General features: G+C 37.5%; 1 protein-coding gene and 1 pseudogene across 1 annotated transcript; both read right to left on the reverse strand.

The window, feature by feature from the left end:
- Positions 1-207: 207 nt before the first annotated feature.
- LOC116122238 (thaumatin-like protein) lies at positions 208-889 on the reverse strand. The gene has a single exon (XM_031408130.1). The coding sequence runs from the start codon at positions 887-889 to the stop codon at positions 209-211; it is 681 nt and encodes a 226-aa protein (XP_031263990.1). The 3' UTR covers position 208.
- Positions 890-9,737: 8,848 nt separating this feature from the next.
- Positions 9,738-15,213, reverse strand: LOC116122237 (annotated as a pseudogene).
- Between the last annotated feature and the right edge of the window lie 1,808 nt (positions 15,214-17,021).

Genomic DNA, 17,021 nt, shown 5'->3' on the forward strand with positions numbered 1-17,021 from the left:
GTTATGTACCAAATTAGAAGTGTTGCTCTTATAATTTTTCTTGTAATATTAAAAAAAAAAAAAGTTAAAAGTAATTAATCTTTCATCTTTTACAACAGAACAGTTTATTTTTGCAACAAGGGGGTTGCTGAATATGATCTGCACAATACTACATGTGCTCATCAGCTAGCTTTCAAGCTACCTCTTATTCGATCACTTGAACGGCAATTCAAGGGCAGAACACAACCTTGTAGTTGGTTCCGGTCGGGCAAGTAAATGTGCTTGTTGCATCATCCTTAGGGTAACTGTAAGCATCCGGGCACCTCTGCTTGAAAAACCTAGAGAAATTTGTAGGTCCGCAGTTACCAGAGTTGCAGCAATGCTCGTCCGTCTTGAACACATGACATGGCCCGTTACATCCTCCAGGTACCTTCAATTGATGCGGACACTGCCCAACAATATCAGCCGTACACTTGATTACACGCGTGCATTTACCACCAGGAGCCGCGCTAAATTCCATAGGAACATTGAACCCATCAATGTTAGAGATGTCAATGAAGTCCTGGTGCTCATACTGGTCCAACGCGTACTCGGTTAAGGTGTTAGGAGGAACTCCATAGCCTTTGCATTGGAGGACACCGTTGCAATCACCAGTTTGGCACTTGCCTTTGCCAGCTGCGTCAAACTGGCAGCCGGTTCGAGCCCAAATTCGGGCCTCTTTGGTGCCAGGATTCGCGGTAATGGTCCATGTTTCGCCATGGTTAAGTCGCTTACCGCCTCCTGGAACTGCGGCCGCCCAGACAGTGTGGGGACAGTTGTTTCTGATGTCAAACTTGGCTGCATCGGCGGAGGTGAAGTAGAGGGTAACAAAAAGGATGGAGCAGATTGAAAGGGTAGTGAAGGTGCTCATTTTGGAGAGTGATATGAGTACTTAAAGGGCAAACTATAGTTATGTTTTTGGTTTTTTTGTTGTGTTGTATGATGGATGAGGCAATCCGAAGGCGTTTATATAGAGGTTGGGGTTGCAAGGAGTTGGTGTGGATGATTAACAAGTGTAATTGCGTGATAGAAGTATGTTGAAAATTTTGAAAGATGATGAGATGTTGTGGTTGGCTTGGCTTGACTTGACTTGAAAATTGAAATCGGGCATCGATCTATGTGTATCAAGAACCAAGAATATTGGTGTACTTTATATATTAAAAGTTCGTTAAGTTTAAATTATCAGACGACTGTATATTTTAATAAATTGTAATGGTATATAAAGTCTTCAAATGCATAATTAATTATCCGGTTAATCAAAGAAATAGTGTTGCTTCTTTGCTTTATCAGCACTAAAAACACATTATATTAGTGGGTTAGACTATGTGAATTCAAACCATTGACACAATTTTTTGAGGGAAATTATTTAATTCAACCAAATTTTGGGTTTAAACAAAATTAAACACCATTTAAATGTATAAACTAAAATAACCATCATACTCAATTTATTATCATAATACACTTGATTTATACATACTTCATAGTTCTCCCGGTTTTTTTTTTCGACTCAATTCCAAACTGCATTAACGTAAAACAGCTTACTGGTCCTATATTATATTTTTTATAGTTTGTCTTATTGGGGAGTACTAAAAAACTTTTTAATTGAAAACTTGCATTTTTTTTATGTTTAGTGTATCAGGGAAACTAGTAGTGAACCATATGATGTTGTTTCATTGTTAGGATTGTTAATGAATCACAATTAGGGGGTAAAAAAAAGGGAAAAAGGATTACGAAGGAAGTTGCTTATTACGAGGATGAAGACAATCTTGTTCAAGTATTGAAAAAAATCGATGCTTCGAGTAATTAAGCTCTCTCAAAGCATCGAGTAAATGTTACTCAATGCTTTGAGATAGCCTTACTCGAAGCTGTTTGTTTAAAAAATGAGCCCAATTCGAAATGCTTACTCGAGCTACGTACAATGACTTGAATTTGTTGATTACACCGAGGAGTGAAACGATTCTTTAGGAGTGTTATGCCTAAAAAATAAGGATTGACATAAGATGATGTCAGCGAGCACCAATTAGAGTTTAAGAAGACTTTGCGCCATCCAAAGTCTACCACGTCGTCTAATAAACCAATATTTGTTGTCGTATTTTGTTATGTTTTTTTGTTGTTATTTGTGTGTTTTACCTTAAGAATATGATACTTTGAGGTGGTTTTTACTATTTTGAAGGTATATGAGCTTTTGGAATGCATTTGCAAGAAATCGTGCAAAATGGGTTGAGAATTAGAGTTGAAAAGAGGAAGAAAAATGCGAAGCAACTAGATGGCGCCACAACATAGTTTTTCAACGCCGCAACATAGTTTTTCTGAGCCGCGGCATGAAAAAAAGTTATTTGGACAGAAAATTAATGCTGCAGCGTGAAGAATTCGACGCTATGGCGTGAAAGAGTTTAAGGTTTGCGGGAAGATTTGGCGCGCCAGGCGAATCGCAGAGAAAATAAAATTCTCAACTTTTCCAACTCCGACTTGAATTTGTACTTTCCCAAAAACAACCCTAGCAAAGAAAAACTATAAATAGGACATGTAATTTATTTTAGAGAGAACTCTCTTTGACCTAATTTGAGAGTTTTATGCTTTTGAGAGTGTTGCTTTATAAAGAGAGATTGTGAGTTTTCAACAAGGGAGAGAAGGAAGAGGATCAATCTACGTCAATTCCTAGGTGATTTCTTTTCAGTTACATCTTATTTTGCAATATGATTAGTTTTTCATTCATTGAGTTCATGGGTTTGAGTTTGAGTAAGAACAACTAAATATATTGTGGGAGTTTAGTTTAACTATCATGATTGTATTGGGTGTTTGGTGATTTGTTTCATGAAGATTTTAGATTGTTTCTCATTTAATTGTTCTTCATGATATTGATTATAATCTGTTGACTGGCCAACTACTTTTTATAATTAAAATTGAGAATTAGGGTTCTAGTGATCATCTTGCCTTAATTAAGCTCCATTAAACAAGAGTTCAAATTGAATACATGATCATTGTTTTGATTTGGATGGTTGTGTGATTTCCTAATGTAGATTACGATTAATTAGTTAAGAACTTGATCATAGAAGTTAATTAGTTAATTATAGACGGAGAATAAACATGATCATTGGAATTCTCTATGGTTTAGTGGAAAAATCAACGATCTGAATTTAGGATTTAATTGTTTTATTTGCCAAATATCCCAATACATGATTGAGAAGTTAGCTAAATCCCCACTATCACTCTCATTGGTTTAATTCACCTTCAACAGATTGCGTTCGTTAGTTTTAATTAATTTACAGTTTTATTTTAGATTAATTTCATTCAACTTTTGGTTAGTGTGTTTAGGATTTTATTATTTATTTAGTTTAGTTGTTAAAGAAAATAAATTAAGAATTTAGACCACAGCAATTCCGCGAGAGATCGACCTTGGGAGTAAACTTATCGCTAGCTATTAGTGATTCGTGCACTTGCGAGTATTAAATTTGCACATCAAGTTTTTGGCGCCGTTTCCGGGGAAATAGCATTCAAATTTTATATTTGTTTTCTTAGTTTTGTTTGAATTTTGTTCTTTGTTCTTTGTTTTATTTTGTTTATATAAACCCACGTCAGTTCTCTCTCTTCTTCACTACATCAAACGCTAGCCTCCATAGCACATCTCTTTCTTCTCAATTCTTTTACCCTTCCCAAGCATTTCTACGACAAATCACACATTTCTCAATCCCCTAAACACCATTTACCATGCTTTTAGCAAGATTCATAAGGAGATTTGCAAAAATTTTGGCGAAAACTCAAAGTTTCTCAAAAATTTTGGGGCTTTCACGATTTTGGGGCAAAGTGGTGTGATTGGAAGCTTAATCTCGGTGCATTTGGTAAGAATTCTTATCTTAAGCTTTTGACTGATTGATTTTGAATGCTAATCTATGGATTCGTAAAGTTGATTGAAATTTGAATTTTGGGGGTTTTTGGAGTTGCAAATTCTTGATGTTGTAGTGTGATTTTTGTGTTGATTTGTTTGTTGTGGAGAGTTGTTAATTGTTGATTTGTGTTGGGTTGATTGAAAGAAGATTGGGTTTGTGAAATCTTGGGTTGATTGTCGTGAGAAGTAGTGAAATGTGGAGTTGTTTATGGTGGAAATTTTGCAGTGTTGTGTACATTGCGTTGAGTAGAGTATTTTTGAAGTTGTGGGCTGAATTTGTTTGTGGAAATTGTTGAAGTATTGTTTAAATTTGGGCGTTTGTGAATTAGTGTTCAATTGGGAAGAAAAAGACAATGCCTTTTAAGAGAACGACAAAAGGGAAGCAAGTGGACAATCGGTTTGTGAATGATAGGGCTAGGGAGCGATATGACGCTGAGGCCAAGAAGAATGATGGAAAAATCATTCCGGAGAGGGGATTAAATGCTCTTTACGCTTCTGATTGGGCTCAGGACTTAGATTGGCTCTTGTTGTGAAGGAACCACTGCAGCTAGCCTTAGAACCACTTGTTAGGGAATTTTATGCAAACCTCCCAGAAAGTCAAGATGGTCATGTGTATGTTAGGGGTTTACAAGTGCCATTTAATACTCAGATCATCAATGATTTTTATGGGATGAGTCCTGTTGGGCGTAATGAGTACATAATCTACAAGAACAATCCAAATTAGGATGAGATACTCAGGGTTATAGCCAAACCAGAAGCTTCTTGGAATGTTATTCAGAAAGGAACAAGGAAATTGAATGGGAGCGATCTGACGGTTGTAGCACAGATCTAGCAATACTTCATTTGTGCACGGTTGATTGCTGAGACACATTTCAGTTCACTAAACTTTGAGAAGGCAATTCCACTCTGCTACATCGCTACAAAGAAGAAGATTAATGTAAGGGAGATCATTTTCGACTACATCAAGCATGTAGCAAAGCCCAGTCGACCGAACTATGCCTTCTCGAATCTGATCACAGACATTTGTAAAAGGGAAGGGGTGCCATCCTTTAGTGATAAAATGACCATTCATCCAACACTTATGCTTGACACGACATTCTACCATAAGATAGAAGGAAGACAGAGTGGCAGAGCATCAAGTGCAGGCGTAAGTGTCTAAAGACTGAGAGCAGCTACAACCACATCCAAACCTACAGTGAATGATCAACTGCAGTAACTCTAAGCTGAGATGAAGACAGTTAAGCTGCAACAAACATGGATGGGTGATCAAATGAAGAAGATGTTCGAGATGTAGCAGCACGTCTACAATCTCTAGGGCTATATGTGGCACAATTCCAATGGCGGGACTAGAATGAGCACAATGAAAAACACCCTGAAGATGCCATGGAAGAAGATTAGGAGGGAGAAGAAGAAGCTGAAGAGGATTGATCCTGAGGCACATTTTTGTTTATGTTTTTATTTATTTATGGTTGTAACGAGAACTTGGAGTTTATTTTTCTGATTTAAATTTCTTTTCGCTTTTCTTTTTAAGGTTTAGATTAGTTTGAACATTGCAAGGTTGAGATACTTTTTTGTAATCTACGATGGAGTTATCTAACGCATTTAGGGTCCTTAAGTTTTCTTTGTTTGACAGATTTGGATAATCAAGAAACCAAGGACTGGATGCCAGGGTTTTGCACGCATCACAGACTTCATAGATCCATCAGGGGAGTATTTCGTCACCTCTAGTCCTTATTTTCCTATGCCATGATATGCATGAGGTGACATTGGGGACAATGCCATTCTAAGTTTGGGGGTAGGAAAATTTAGAAACTTTTGTGTTGACCTTGTTTGTGTGTTTTGTTTGTTTGTTTGTTTTAGTTTGAGATTATCAATTCATTTAGTTTTAAGTGTTTCTATGTTTTTTTTTGTGTGTGTGTGTGTGTGTGTGTGTGTGTGTGTGTGTGTGTGTGTGTGTGTTTGTGTTGTTGTTGTTGCCTAAATGAATTGCATAAGTCTATGATGAGATTTTGATTATTGGGATACTATTATTGGAAAATGCGAAGCATTGCTTCAAGTTAGGTTGGTTGACTAGATTGATCTAGAGGTTTGTTGAGAGGTTCAACCACCATTTTCATTCTTTTGGCATGCTTAGATTCATTTTATGTGGTTAGGTGAAGTCTTGATAATGTTGGTAGACTCTAGAGGTGCTTGAGGCGAAATTCTAGGATTAGACATTGTTGAGGAAATGATTTAGGCAATTTTTTGGAACGTTTAAACCTTTCTAGCCAACCCATGAATGAATTGTCCTTAGTCACTTGTTTGAGCCTATTGATATTATTGCCTTATTCTTCTTGTGTAACAAAAAATGTCCAAACCCGTCACCCTAAACACTTTATCATACCCTTTAGGAGAACTTTGGACCTCGTGTATAACATAAAAGAGTTTAAGAGGTGTGTGAAGAAGTGATGGATTAAAAGCATAAGTTTAGGGGTTGTAAGAAAGGGCAATAGAAAGGGGCAAGTAACCCCAATTGAGTTAAAAAAAAAAAAAAAATTAATGTAGAAGAAATAAAAAAAATTAAAGAAGGAGAATTGGAATATGGAAATATGAATTGAATTTCCTTATGCATTTTCAACACAAAAATAAGAAATACATAAGTTTGGGGGTTGTGAAAAAGATTGTAGAAGTTGGTTGGAAAATGAGAAAAAAAAAAAAAAAAAGGTTTTGTCGATATTGCTCTTTGTGTTTGCATGAGGAAAACTGAGTTCTCTTGCCTTGTTTTTCCTATCCCTTCTTTCAAGCCACTCACCCAAACCTAAAGTTACAAGCCAATAACAAAGACCTTTTTATCCTCAGTGATGTCTAATCCACATTAGTAGAGAGTAGTTCGATACTTAGGCTTATGGAGTCTACCACCATTTGATAAATTTCACATTTCTACATAAAATAATTCGGGAAGTCAGAAGGTGGATAGAAGTGGGGATTACGTACTTAGGGGACTGATGAAGAAAGATATTCCACTCAATTGTGACTTCTTGGAGTGTTGAGTATTTTCCATAATATTGTTTCAACAATTTTTTGAGACTTGCTGTGTCAATAAATTCTAGGCAACTTGCTTTTATTTCATGGTTTTCCTCTTTTGTCATTTTGGTGTAAGTTAGTTTTCCTTACGTTAGTTTTGTTGTTTTTGTTTTTGATGCTCGAGGACGAGCATACCTTAAGTTTAGGGGTATTTGACAATCTGTGGATTATACTAGGTGTGTTTGTTTTAGTATTTTCAGTAGTATTTTTGAAATATTATTGGTAGATAGAGTTAGGTGATTATTACAAGGTAGAATTTAAAATTAACAAAAAGACCCCCTAGGTTTGCTAATTTAACTAAACACCCCAATATATAAAAAGTTTATAAAATGACAAAAACACCTCCACCCACCCACAGTTGCCAAATTCCGGCCACCATCACCAGAATCTGGTGTTACGGCATACGACCATCGGATCTAGCCGTTCGTGTGCCAATTTGGCCTTTTTCGGCTAGATCTACGGGCACATTTGGCCGTCGTTGACGGTCAACGACGACCAAGAGAACGATGGCCAACTCTTGGTCATCGTTGACCATCAACGACAACCATCTCTTGGGCAACAGTCCAGTTTTTTGTAAAATTACCTTTTAACCCCTACATTTATTGTCAATTTCATCTATAATTTAATTTACTATTTATATTTATTATTTTTAACCCTTACAACTATATATAACTAACTAATTAGCCCAAAATAAGACTAATAGCTCGTTAATAGGTCTTAACCCTAATAATTAACCCAAACCCAACTAATAAAAATAATAAAAGACTTGGGCTTTAGTAAATAAATAGTTGCAGCCCATTACACCAAAATAAGTCTTAAAATAACTTAAAATAGCTCACATAAAATAACAAGCATTAAGCCCCATGAAAAAAGGCTTGGACGCCAACTTGGACCCGATTAGGGCTAGCAAGAATCGGTCTTTAATTCCTCAAACTTGGACTTGGGCTTGGGCTTCAACCTTGTTAACAATCTTTTTGGATCCCTCTAAGGCATACTCGGTTTCATGCATTGCTTCCTTGGCTTCAAGTTCTTCAATTACGCTTGACATGGCACGTTGCACCTTTTTAGCTCGACTCCTCGTAATCGGGCCCATCGGAATGTGAAGAGGATCTTGTGTCGGCTTTAAGATAACAGGCTACTCGGTGATGTCCTCATCAGACATAGCCCAACAAAACTTCCCACACGGCTCAACAATACACGTCAATCCCAGAGTACTTCCCCAATCCCTAAACAATCTCTATATTATTTCCACAGGTTGCATCATCATCTATGTCACAAGATTTATTGGACTTTGGAAGCTTACATTATGTATGGTAATTAAAGGTCAATTAATCTTAAAGCTTCACAAAGAAAGTGAGTGTTTAGACTAGTGTATAAGGAGCATAAATTATTCTACTTTCGGATTTAATACTAGGAATTTATAATTAGTAGTACTAAGATAGAATCTAATTAAGAATTCACTAATGAGAACATGTTGTCAATGCAAAGAGGATCTAAATGTTGAAGAAAATAGAAGAAGCCATCCAGAGATGATCAGCTGACTCAAACATTCAAACAGAGTTGACGTGTCTTGTAATATGTCCCTATAACACAACCTGGGTCCTATGTCTTGACACCTATTATTCAGGATCTACAACTCATAGAAGAGGACAAATTCTGTTATCGCATAACTTATGAGTTGGAGATTTAGCTTGATCATTAAAGAATTTTTTGCGCTTATAACCATTAAATTATGTCCTAGGATTATAGCTATTGGATTATGTCCTAGTTTTGTATATATTTGCCGCGTCTTAATGGAAATATTGAGTGTTCATTTTGTTCTCATTCACTCTATTGTTCTTCGATTTTTAGCCTTTTTATCTGGTAATACTTTGTTTTTAAAAGTTGAGCTAGGAGATAAAATTCTCGAACTAATAACTAACACAAAAGTTTCTTGTAGTTCACTAGTCTACACAATTGCCACAATCGGCTTCATCAAATTAACAAGTAATTGCAGATGCAGGCAGTTGTATTCACATCGAGGAGGCAATTTTGTTCACACTCAAGTCTCTGGCCTCCAGTGGGTGCGTTGCCCAAGAATTAATCAAAATTAAGATGCAAGACAATATATAGAGTTCAAGAAGCTCAATCCAAAGAGTGTAAATCTTATTGGTTCGCGTCTTGTGGTGGTACCCAGAATGGTAGTTAACTTCATCTCTGCTTTATTATTTATTTACTTTTATGAATAGTGTAGCGATGATGCTGAGGGCTTGGAGGATAAAAGTGCATCTTTAAAGTTCTTGTGGAAAAATTTGCTATGTGGCTTGACTTAAAATAAGTCAAGCAATTAATTTACCTTTACATAGTAGTGGAGGATTTTTTTTTTGGGTAAAATGGTAGTGGAGGATTAAGATAAAGATATATACGAGTATTAGATTAAGACACTAGCTTGTTCACATATTCTAAAATTGACAAGTAATTAGATATTTTGATGAAATCCAGGTAAAATTACAAGTTGGCTTTTCAAATGATATTAATTCCCATATCATTTTAATGCATAATTCATATTACCGATCATTAGATGTAATTAACGTACATACATAGGCATAGGCATCAAACTTGTTGGTTAATTAATCTCATGACCTTTTAAAAACAACTCGGAACAGTAAAATTAAAAAGAAGCTGATAAACTTCTTGTTGGAAGTTTTATTGTCACAATACATGTGTTTGCAAAGCTAGCATTTAGCTCTTATTTAATTAGTTACATAGATGCATGCTGTAGAGTGGTACTTCAAGGACAGAACACAACCTTATAGTTAGTACTGATGGTTTTAGAGGCTGGAGAATCCTAAGGAAAAGCACTGCTAAGAAGTTGGCACACAATAAAAAAACTGAATACGGGAATTGTGTATCTTCATTGAACAATAATGCAAATAATATACATGGTTTGCATTGCTGTTACACCTACTCTGCAGTAGGCTTACAATCAAAATAAATCAGCCATACTTTGCTAACTACTACAGACACATCACATTACAAAACACCTAACCAGCTGATTTACAGCTGAATTCACCTAAATTAACATTACATTGATTAAAAGATTCAGCTACAAAGAATTACAGCAGAACCAAAAACACTACAGTAGAAATTTAAACTTTGCCGCAACCTTGCAGCATCAGATTCCAAAAGTTGACATCCTACATGCAGTTTCCAACATAATATCAGCTTGATCAACACTCCTTGATATTTATGCTGGAAACTCCAAGTTTGAGTCTGAATTCTTCAAACTTGGACTTATTCAATCCCTTGGTCATAATATCAGCAACTTGGCTCTCTGCCAAGCAATGAACCAAACTGATTTCTCTGTTTTGCTTAGCCTCTCTCACAACATGGTATTTAATCTTAATGTGTTTAGTTCGACCATGGAGAATAGGATTCTTAGCTATTGCAATAGCTGAAATGTTATCACAATAAATGGTAGTAGGCTCACCTTGGTTTAGCCTTAAGTCTCCCAAAATCTTTCTCAACCAGACTGCCTGGTTTGTAACAGTTGTGGCAGAAATGTATTCTGCCTCAACAGTAGATTGAGCTACTGTGTCTTGTTTTTTGGAAAGCCAACTGAAGGCACCATGATTGACAAAGAAGACATATGCAGAAGTGTTTCTCATGTCATCAACTGAGCTTGCCCAGTCACAGTCTGAATAGCCAATTAAGCTTAATTTTTCAGCTCTTCTAAACCAGATTCCTAACTCAGTAGTGCCCTTGATGTACCATAACACCCTCTTTGCAACCTTGTAATGTATCTCACTTGGCTTGCTCATAAATCTGGATAGGAGGCTGGTGGTGTACATTAGATCAGGCCTGGTTGCTGTCAAGTACAGCAAGCATCCTATCAAACTTCTATAGATACCTTCATCCACCCTCTTGGCACCATCTTCCTTGCTCAGCCTTTGGCTAGGAATTGGAGGAATATCAACTGATTTACAATTTTCCATATTGAACTTCATTAGCACTTCATTTGCATACTTCTTTTGACACACAAATATACGATTTAAGCTTTGGTATATTTCCATGCCAAGAAAGTAGCTCATTTCACCCAAATCAGTCATATCAAATTCCATCTCCATTGCCCTTTTGAATTCTTCCAACTGATCAAGCTTGCTTCCAGTCACCAGGAGGTCGTCAACATAAAGAGAGACTATCATCACCTCACCATTTTGTTCCCTTACATAAAGGGTGTGCTCATTTGGACTTCTAACATATCCTAGCTTACACAAATAGTCATTAATTCTGCTATGCCAGGCTCTAGGGGCCTGTTTGAGACCATACAAGGCCTTCTTGAGTAGATAAACCTTCTCCTCCTTTCCCTTAACTTCATACCCCTTCGGTTGCTCAATGTAGATTTCCTCATCAAGCCATCCATTTAGGAATGCAGACTTTACATCAAGTTGGAAGATTTTCCAACTGAATTGAGCTGCCACTACAAGGAGAAGCTGAATGGTGTCATGTCTTGCCACAGGTGCAAAGGTTTCTAAAAAATCAACCCCAAATTGCTATGCAAAGCCTTTAACAACAAGCCTTGCTTTGAGTTTGTTCACTGATCCATCAGGATTCAACTTCCTTTTAAATATCCATTTGACTTGTATTACTTTCCTGTCCAGTGGCCTATCAACCAGCTCCCAAGTTTGATTTTTCTTAATCACATTCATCTCCTCCTGCATTGCAGCCTTCCAGGCCTCAGATTTTGCAGCTTCAGCATAGCTTGTAGGCTCCAATTCAGCCACATTACATCTCTCATCTATGTCATATAGAGACCTGGTACCCCAGACTGGTATTTCATCCACTTCTTCTGGATTCAATTTTGCATTCTGATTTTCTGGATATGTGTCATGTTGGATGCTGGTCCTTCTCTCAACTTGCCTTTTTTCCCAATTCCATGTAGCTCCTTCATCAACCTTGATATCCCTACTAATCACAATCCTTTTGGTGCTTGGATTGTAAATTCGGTAGGTCTTAGGCTGCTATATCCAATCATGATGCCTACTTTAGCCTTCTCATCCAATTTGGTCTTTTTGTTTGCTGGAACAAAAACATAGCACACAGTTCCAAATACCTTCAAGTGATCCACATTTGGCTTGACACCATACCAGGCTTCAAAAGAAGTCTTGTTGTCTAGAGCTTTGGTTGGTAACCAATTAAGGAGATAGATCCTAGTGTTGACAGCTTCTGCCCAGAAAATTTTTGGCAAATTTGTCTCAATCATCATGCACCTTGCCATCTCCATCACTATAAGACTGCGGAACTGATGCCATATTCCAACCCCTTTGCATGCTTCTTCAAACTCATAGGAAGTATACTCTCCACCATTGTCACTTCTAAATGTTTTGAGTGTCAAACTTGTTTGGTTTTTAACCAACAGCTTGAACCTTTTGAATACAGCAGCTACCTCACTCTTTTGGTTAAAAAAATGCACCCATGTCATCTGGAAAAATCATCTATGAAAAGGATGAAATATCTACTTCCACTTAGAAAATTTTGATGCATTGGACCACACACATCAGTGTGCACAAGCTGGAGCCTTTCACTTGCTCTCCAAGCTTTATTTGCAGGGAATGGGGGCCTGCTGAGCTTGCCAATTTGATAGGTTTTGCCCAATCCTTCACCTTGGTCAATTTCGGATAGGTTATGGACAAGGTTTTTGTGTTTGAGTTCCTTGACGGCATGATAATGAAAATGTCCAAATCTCCTATGCCACAACTCTAAGTCATCTATCCTAGCTGAGTGGTTTTGAAAGACAAGTTTTCCCCATTCTATAGGGAAGCTTTTTCCCTGCATCCCAACCTTCATCAATTCAGTCCCATCACTTTCTAAAATAACACAAGTGAAGTCCTTGAAATGCAGAGAATAATTTTTCTCTAACATTTGTCCTACACTAAGTAGGCTCAAACTGATTTTAGGCACAAACAAAACATTAGCTATGAGTTTAATACCTGTTTTGGTTTGGACAACTATTTCACCTTTGCCTTTCACATCCAGCAGCTCACTATTTCCCACCTTCACCTTGAATTGATAGCCCTCATCTAGATTCACGAAATTGCTGGCATTTGGGGTCATATGGTTAGTGCAGCCACTGTCAATCAACCACACGTCAGGGCTGCTTGCAACCATTCATTCTGAGACCACAAACAGTTGCTCTGTACTCTCTTGTGTCTGTTGGGAACTTTCCACTACTTGAGCTTGCTGGTCCTGCTGATTCCCCTTGTTCTTACACACTCTTTCAATGTCTCCAAATTGTTTACAAGACCTGCATTGTATCCTAGGCCTGAACTAGCATCTGTTTTCAGAGTGGTTCTTTTTCTTGCAGTGTGGAAAGGGAGCAAAAGTTCTTGCACCTGCATTCTTTCGTCCTTGATTGTTCACCTTTTCTTTTCCCTTCTTCTCTCTAGCATACCTCCTGCCTTCACCTTGAAATCCCTTTTTTTTTTGGCTTGCAAACATAGCTCCCTCACCCAAATCTTCTTGCCTCAATAGCCTCCTTTGTTCTTGTGCTTGAAGGGAATGCACAAGCTCAGCTAGGCTGATTTGGGACAGGTCTTTGGAATCTTCAAGTGAGGAGATTTTTGCTTCAAATCTTTCGGGTAGACTAAACAAAACCTTCTCCACAATCCTCTGATCAGTCAACTCTTCACCAAGTAGCTTAATCTTGTTCACCACATTCATTAATCTATCCACATACTCCTTGACATTTTTAGTTTCTTGCATTTTGAGCATTTCAAACTCTCTTCTCAAGTTTAGGATCTGTATGTTTCTGGTTTGACTACTTCCCCCAAACTCCTCCTTGAGCTTATCTCAAGCTTCTTTAGGAGTATCACATGCCATTACCTTGGAGAAAACCTGGTCGGTTACTGCAGAATGGATGTAGGAGAGTGCTCTTGGAGCCTTTGCTACCTCTTCTTCATGTATCCTAATCTGATTCAGTGTTGGGTTTGCTCCAAGTTGAGGGATTTGTTTCTCTTCCTCCACATATTGCCATAAGGAATGGCCTCTCAAGTAGGTCTTCATTTTGACAGTCCAAACATGGTACTGCTCACCATTGAAGATAGGTGGAGAAAGAGGTGTTGGATTTATTGCCATTAAGAAGATCTTAAGGGAGTAGAGCTGTGTTTGAAGAGTTGAGGTTTTGGTCTGGAAACTCACGGTGGCTCTGATACGAAATGATGGTTTTAGAGGCTAGAGAATCCTAAGGAAAAGCACTGCTAAGAAGTTGGCACACAATAAAAAAACTGAATACGGGAATTGTGTATCTCCATTGAACAATAATGCAAATAATATACATGGTTTGCACTGTTGTTACACCTACTTTGCAGCAGGCTTACAATCAAAATAAATCAGCCATACTTTGCTAACTACTACAGACACATCACATTACAAAACACCTAACCAGTTGATTTACAGCTGAATTCACCTAAATTAACATTACATTGATTAAAAGATTCAACTCCAAAGAATTACAGTAGAACCAAAAGCACTAAAGCATCAATTTAAACTTTGTTGCAACCTTGCAGCATCAGATTCCAAAAGTTGACATCTTACATGCAGTTTCTAGCATAATATCAGCTTGATCAATAAGTACCATCTCGACAAGTATATGTGCTTGTTGGATCATCTTTAGGGTAACTATAAGCATTCAGACATCTATCCTTAAAAAACCTGGAATAATTTGTAGGTCCACAATTACTAGAATTACAACAATATTGATCGCTCTTGAAAACAGGACATGCCCCATTACATCCACCAAGGACCCTCAGCACAGTCGGACATTGCTCAATAATATCCCCTACATATTTGATCACACTGTTGCACCCTCCGGACACTGAGCTGAATTCTATTGGAACATTAAACCCATCAATATTAGAAATATCAAAGAAATCAAGGTCGTTGTACTGGTTTAGTGCGTATTCAGCTAAGGTGTTTGGGGGTGAACCATAGCCTTGACATTGGAGAAGCCCCCCACAGTCACCAGTCTGGCAACGCCCACGCCCAGCTGCGTCAAATTGGCAACCCGTTTAAGCCCATATGCGGGCTACTGTTGTGCCAGGGTTCACGTTAAGGAGCCAATTTTGGCCACAGTGGCCACGGTGAAGTCTTCTTCCTCCACCCGGGGAGGCAGCTGCCCAAACTGTGTAGGGGCAGTTGTTTATGACATTGAAAATGGCAGCATTCGCTATAGTGAAGTAGAGAGAGAGTATGAGAAGCAAAGAAGACATTGATTAAGAGGATATTGAAGAAGCAGTTGTGAAGAGTGTCGGTGTGTGTTTTGAGGAACTACTAAGGGCTTCATATAGCGATAGTGTGGTGGTAATTTCGTCATGGAAGACTTCATGGTCAGGACTTACATTAGCAATATTGATGTATGGCACATGATGTCATGCTACGATGATTTCCAAAGAAAGCATTTATATTGATTCATACCTGTTCCCTATTTTTAGTCAGGTATTCGATAGTCCACTTGAGGAAGCATCACTTCGCAATGGTGCAAAAAGCCTGTTTTTAGTCAGGTTTTCGAGAGAGTCCACTTAACGAGGAAGCAACACTTTGGAATGATTTCGAAAGGGATGGTAAAAAAACCTGACAAATCAGGCATTTGGAAAAATTAGGTCATATTGGTGGGGAGTCCATACAAAATTGCTGGGTTGGAGGTGGGGCATAGGGAAGTTTCTTCCCACTATATCAGGGATGGTTATGAGGGTGCGTAGAGATGTCTATACCCGTAAAAATCATAGTCATCCTCACTCACCCCGATAATAATTTATAAACACATTAACTAATTTTATGTTTTTTTTAATTAAATAAATGTTTTTTACATATGATTTGAATAATTTTTTCTTCACGTTTCATTTGCCATGACTGACAACAACTCAATGAGGCACACCCCAAATTTTATGGCATGTATACAATGATGGCATTAGTACTAGGCATTAGACCTGGCAAAACAGGTCCAGACCCACGGGTCGACCCATACCCGAGTAAAAAATATAGGATACGAGTCTAATGTATTGGACCTGTTTTTTCGGATCCGTACCCAGCCCAGCCCTTTCTCCTCTCTCTGACCGTCGCCATCTCCTCTCTCTCACAGTCGCCACTCGCCATCTCCTCTCTCTCACCGTCGCAACTCTCCTCTCTCACTGTCTCACATCATTACCATCACCATCGCCGTCAACATCTCCTCTCTCACAAGTCCACTATTGCAGATCAGTGAGTTCTTACCAAAGATTGTATCAAGCGTAAAAGTATATAAACCCCTTTTAAACTTTGATAATTTGACTTAAAAGTAGGTAATGATTTGGATTCATCCATCAGATATCCTCCTCAATTGTTTTAACAATTTTGCTTGTAAAATAATAGCTCTATAAACATGTTTCTTTTTTCAATCAAGTTAGAGATTCTATGTTTACATAACAACAAGGCGTTATTTAATCTAATATAGATTAAAATAACAAGGTAAAGTGTGTGTGTGTTTTTTTTTTTTTTTTTTTTTTTTTTTAAGTCTGTGGCTTGTAATGCTATATGTGTGTTTGGTGTTTGTAAAAATGTCTGTGTGAATTTTATGATGTGGGGTTTTGATTTTAAGATAGCTTTTTATGTTAGGTCTTACTAGTTTTGCTTTATGTTTTACTTTGATGAAATTTTGTTGATGGAAAAGACTTGCAGAGAAGAACATAGGAAGTGATTTTGTTAACATTAGTGGCTTTTCGAGTTTTGTTTTATGCAAAGATAGTTGATTAAGTTAAGTTTGTTATCGTAGTTCTAAGACTAATGGTTTTAGATTTTTGGGAATCTTAGCTTCAGCTGGCTTTGACGAAACACAGAGAAAAATAAGTGGAGAAAATATGTTGCGGCTAGTGAAAGATATTGTGATTGAGCTGAAGTGAGAACACTAGAGCTACTCTATTATGATTGACAACAACTCAATGAGGCACACCCCAAATTTTATGGCATGTATACAATGATGGCATTAGTACTAGGCAATAGGCATACTGTAACACCCAACATTGAGGTACATGATTTAAATTAT

This window comes from Pistacia vera, unplaced genomic scaffold, assembly GCF_008641045.1.
Source record: "Pistacia vera cultivar Batoury unplaced genomic scaffold, PisVer_v2 Contig1327, whole genome shotgun sequence".
Taxonomy (NCBI): Eukaryota; Viridiplantae; Streptophyta; class Magnoliopsida; order Sapindales; family Anacardiaceae; genus Pistacia; species Pistacia vera.